The sequence below is a fragment of the Nematolebias whitei genome, chromosome 15, assembly GCF_014905685.2.
Source record: "Nematolebias whitei isolate Nwh7 chromosome 15, NemWhi1, whole genome shotgun sequence".
NCBI classification, from domain to species: domain Eukaryota; kingdom Metazoa; phylum Chordata; class Actinopteri; order Cyprinodontiformes; family Rivulidae; genus Nematolebias; species Nematolebias whitei.
Window position 1 is genome coordinate 34,585,149 of NC_056512.1, and position 5,301 is coordinate 34,590,449.

The 5,301-nt window shown below is 39.4% G+C and overlaps 1 protein-coding gene across 2 annotated transcripts in view; it reads right to left on the reverse strand.

Moving 5' to 3' along the window:
• LOC119421698 (potassium channel subfamily T member 2) overlaps nucleotides 1–5,301 on the reverse strand; it is a 44,021-nt gene that overhangs the window by 14,684 nt on the left and 24,036 nt on the right. For both annotated transcript variants that reach the window (XM_037689052.1, XM_037689051.1), the window contains exons 10-13: nucleotides 4,211–4,375; nucleotides 3,651–3,787; nucleotides 3,139–3,202; nucleotides 1,194–1,302 (exon numbers count right to left, since the gene is read on the reverse strand). In XM_037689052.1, coding sequence (XP_037544980.1) covers nucleotides 1,194–1,302; nucleotides 3,139–3,202; nucleotides 3,651–3,787; nucleotides 4,211–4,375 — 475 coding nt within the window. The remainder of the gene's footprint in view (nucleotides 1–1,193; nucleotides 1,303–3,138; nucleotides 3,203–3,650; nucleotides 3,788–4,210; nucleotides 4,376–5,301) is intronic.

A 5,301-nucleotide genomic window follows, 5' to 3' on the forward strand; every position in this document is an offset into this window, starting at 1 on the left:
ACAAGTAAAAGTGGCTTTTCTGATTTCCATTTTGGATTAGAAAGATTGAGGGACAATGACTCATGATAATTTAAACTAATAATTGGTTTAACTTTAATCAGTAATCCTGACTGAAAGATAGCAGCTACTCTTACACCTCAACCTGTTGATCTAGGAACATGAAAATTTAAATAATTAGCAGAAGCAGATTCATTTATACTAACAAAATCCTCCTGTGGTTTCTGTCAGACAGAATAAATCAATATGATGATCAGTTATCAGATCATTAACTAACAGAGACATAGAGAAAAGAGATCTGATGATAAATGATCCACATTTAATACTTTTATTATTTTGTTTTGGTAAAGTAACTGTTTATTTTTAATAAGATTTTTATTATTTATATTTTTAGAGCAGATTTTTGGTTTATTTAATTTTAGCCGTGGGCAAGTTGGCACTGTTTCAATGGGGGTTTAAGTGTGTAACAGAGGAGAATCAGCAGAGAGGTGTCCTGTTGATGTGTCATGTGACACGTCAGAACTCTGCTGGACTGTACCCTTTGTTGTTAATTATTTGGAGGCCTAACAAAATCGGCCAAATTTCTAGAAAGAAGAGCGTCTCCACCCAAAGTGGGATGAATGCCAGCTGTCTGCATCAGACCAGGTCTTCCCCAAGGACTGCTCCAGCTATCTACGTAGCCCACATTGTTTTCAGGGAACTAGCTGGACAGCCAGAGGTTGAACAACGACATATAACCAAACATGTCATCGTTGGTCAGGTTGGGGAGGGGACCAGAGAAAACTACGGAGTCCAACATAGTTTTTGCAAAGTTATACAACAAAGCAACAGTGATTTTAGTGACCTCCGATTGGAGTAACTGGGTGTCACAACACTTGATGGCACACTGGAATTAATTGTGCACATATGAAAGCTGCTTTTCTAAAAATGTCTAGAACATTAAAAACAGCATTAGGGAAGGATTACATAATGCTATGCCAGAATTTAAGAAGAGACTAGGTTGTAGGCATTTTGGTCAAATCTTGTAAATGGCTTTATGGAGATACACAACATAAACAATCCAATTCCCAGTTTAGACCATGTGTGAGTATTATATCATATAATCTGTTTCCAGAACATGGAGCTCTTATTGTTATCCAAACAACACACTGAGCTCAAATCCCTGCCAGCATCTTTTTTTTTTTTTTTTTGCCCACCTGCAAACTTAACATGAAATTTGTTCTCTGGCTTGAGAATTTGGACGTACAGGGGGCAGTTTGGAGCGAAGTCTTTGACTGCCCAGGCTCTCAGGATGGTTTGATGATCCTGAAAAAACAGAAAACAAAGTCCACTGAGACAGATGGAACAGAAAAATGGGAAGAAAGGCATAAAGTGAGGTACAAAGTGGTCATTAGCAGCAGCCGACTGTTGCATCTTTACAACAATCTCCCTTTAACCGCTGGTGGTGTGGAGAAATTGAATGATCTTGAAAGGTCAGAGTAATATATTTCTGACATTTCAAAATCAGGTGTTGCCAGAGCACGAATAAACTGTAAGGCTTTTCCAGTGATGGGCATTAAGATTCGCTGAAAGTAAAAACACTTTTACAGATTTACATCTGAGCTGGTGCCTCTATTAGGCTGACAGAAATTGTGTGAATGTTGATTTAGCATTCACATTATTCTCCTGATTCTTATTTATTTATTTATTATTATGCTTCTCAGAATTTTAGTTATTTCAGCATCAAAACGTTCAGCTCATTCATGACATTTCTTTGACTTTTGGTAGACCTATTTGTAGTTTGTTTACATTTTGAATTATTTTGCTTTACAAAGAAAAAATCCTTATTAAAAACAACTAGAGCTACAATTCCTTCAATAATAATGTTCTCCTTGAAATGTACTCCAGTAGCTTATACTGATACTTACAACAGCTGATACTACTACTGCAATTCACAATTTAATATTACTACTTTTAATGCTACTGTAAATTTGTTACTGCTACTGTTATTTATTTTAATGCTGAGTGTACTGCTGCTAAGGCTAATGGCTATTTTTACTATTGGTAATTTTACTAATGCTAATTGTACTAGTCTTAATACTCCTGCTGCTAAAGCTAACTGCTAATACTAATACGTGTACTGCTATTGCTTTTTCTACTGAGGCTAATACTATTACAATTACTGGTAATACTACTGGGCAGCACGGTGGCACAGTTGGTAGAGTTGCCGCCTCTCAGTGAGCAGGTCGCCCCGGTTCATATCCCAGACTTTCTGAGTGAAGTGTGCATGTTCTCTCCGTGCATGTGTGAGTTTTCTCCGGGTACTCCGCTTTCCTTCCACAGACCAAAAACATGCATGTTAGACTGATTGGTAACTCTAAATTGTCCCTAGGTGTGACTGAGAGAGTGAATAATTGTTTATCTCATTTGTCTCTATGTGTCCCTGTGATGGACTTGTGACCTGTCCAGGGTGCCTCTCGCACAGTGACTGCTGGATATGGGCACCAGTGATCCCTTGACCCGAAAAGGAAGAAGCGGGTAAAGATAATGAATAGATGGAAGGATGGTAATGCTACTGCTTTATGCATTTTATTCTGTAACAACAATAAGTTTACTACTGCAAAGGCTAATTCTGCTACTGCTAATGCTTCCAATGCTAATGCCATTTCTGTTATGGATAATTTTGCTATTCTTAATTTTATGCTGCTAATGCTACCACTGTTATTGTTAATTCTATTCATGTTACTATTGGTAATGCTAATTTACTATTGCTTATGCTAGAACTACTTCTACTACCGCTTTGCTGCTTTTAGTTAACGTACTGCCCGCCTTTAGCTTTTAGTTGGTATTTTTATAGTTTTAGCTAGTGTTTTGCAATTTTTAGCTTTTGGCTAGCAGTTTTCTGCCTTTATCAATTTGCAACTTTTAGGTTTTGGCTAGCCTTTACTTTTATAATTTCAATTAAATGTTTTGTTTATTTTCATTTGATCTATCTTGTACAAAAAAATTACTCAAACACTCACAGGATAATTCTTCATAATGTAAATTAGTGAAACAAACGAGCAACAAAAAGAGGATACGCTCATTATCTGGCCATGATTCACGTTAATGCTTTCAACTGTAAAGAGTCATTAAATTACAGAGAAAATGTTAGGCACGTACAGCAGCGATACGATCCACTTCAAACCGGTTACTGAGGATGAAACAGGCCTCAGCATCGTCCATCCTGCAGGTAGTTAGTGGAGCAGAAATTGGTGGAAGCCAAAAAGATAGACAGAGTGGGAGAGAAATAGGAAGAGAGAGTTGGGGGAGGCCAGCGAGACACAGGAAGATGGGTGTTGTCATGTTATTGTTAGAGAGGACAAAAGAGGAAAAAAGTGGGACGACTGAACAACAACTGTTTGGATGCAACGTTAAAGCCCACAAATGAAGATGAGACTGTAGGAGGTGGGGAATAAATAAAAAGGCTATATTTTGTTAAGCTACAAGTCTTGCACGCGGTGTCAGTATTTAAAAAACAAACAAACAAAAACACCTTGATTCAAGTTGTAATTACAGCTCAAACCTCAAGCTATTTTAGAAATAAAAAATGAACAATCTTCGGCATGTTCTATGTGGGTTTTTGTATGTCTCAAATGTTGATTTGGTTATAATTATCTTAGACAATCACTCACTTGGCCCTCATAAGGTCTTGGTCTTTGAGGGCAGACCCCTGCAGGTAAATGACTCTCAGAGCCCACAGAGGGACGTGAAGTACCCTCCTGACCTGGACGTCCATTTCTGCTGGGCAAAGGATCACCACGTAGTAGTCCTGCAAAACACACACAAGCTGCATTAATTATTGCAACACCTAATTTCTGTATTTGCCTCTCTAGGTGAACATCAAATGTCACAGATTAAATTAGATTTATTAAGAAGAATTAAAAATAAATTAGACTAAATTGAAAACGAAGAGAAAAATCAGATCAGAGCTACTCTCCACTACCAGTGAGGAAGAGTAAGATGATCCCCGGAAAATCAAGTAAATATTCACACCTTTAAGCAAACACACACACACAGCTGCTCCAACATGAATAAGACAAGGGTTTGATCCCTGCTGTTGCAGAATTACCGTACATCCTCTGCTTTACTCTTTTCCATTTGGGGGCCTGGAAAGGATTATTACAAAACAACAAATCCACATACGTGCACAAGAACCCCCCTGAAAACCTTCTTGTTCTACTTAAAAACAGACCTGAAGCCGGGGGTGAGCGAAGAACTCATTGAGGAAGTCCATGAGGAGGTCGATCTTCAGGCAGCTGACGCACAGCACCACGTGTTTCTCCGTTTGGGCCCTGTAGCGGCTGTAGTTGCCTCCAGATTTCTGTCGCTCCATCCACAGAAAGGCCAGCTGCTCAAACTGCATTCAGAGCGACATCCATCACATTCAACAGCTGGAAACTGGATTAAGTTAGCTGGAATACAGCAAGGACCCAGGTGGTGCATGAAAAGAAAATGAAGCCTTGTGTGTAGTGTTTCCATTTGATTAAGGAGAGTGTTTGGGGGAATTAAGATAAGAAGAAATGTCAGGATTGTGGATAGATGGAACATGATATCAAACATTATCAGAGAACAGTAGGAGATGGAAAAAGTATCAAGGCCTAAATAAAATGATGTAGATGTGTTCTGGTGCATCAGTGGGGTGGTGAATGGCAGAACATGAACTGGTGGAACACATTTACAACTGTTATCTCACAGGGAATATTTCAGTTTGTTTTTTTTTGAAGATCAAATCTTTTGAAAGCGAGTTCGTTGGAAAAGTTATGAAGAAATAAAATATTTTCTGCGAACAATCCGTTTGGACCAGTTTGACGAACTAAAGGCTAAAGTGGTGCCAAGACCAACGGGGCTTGCAGTCATCTCAAAACATCTTCATCTCCATATGGTTTCGGCCACACTTGGACTGGCCAACAGCTCAGGATTCCGGTATGGGGTAGAGGCAGGGCAGCCGACTCGGGACCCGAAGGTTTCAGGTTTGATCCCCAGTGATCCCCTTGACCCGAAAAGGAAGAAGCGGGTAAAGATAATGAATGGATGGATGGATGGTATTGCTACTGCTTTATGCATTTTATTCTGTAGCTACAATAAGTTTACATCTCGTGGTGTCTCTGAGCAGGACACCCTATCTCCAATTGCTCCCTGGGTGCTTTCAATAGCTGCCCACTGCTCCACCTTGGGGTAGATGGGTTAAATGCAGAGAGCCAATTTCACCATTGTATGGGAACATACAATGATGACAATCCATCCATCCATCCATCCATCCATCCATCCATCCATCCATCCATC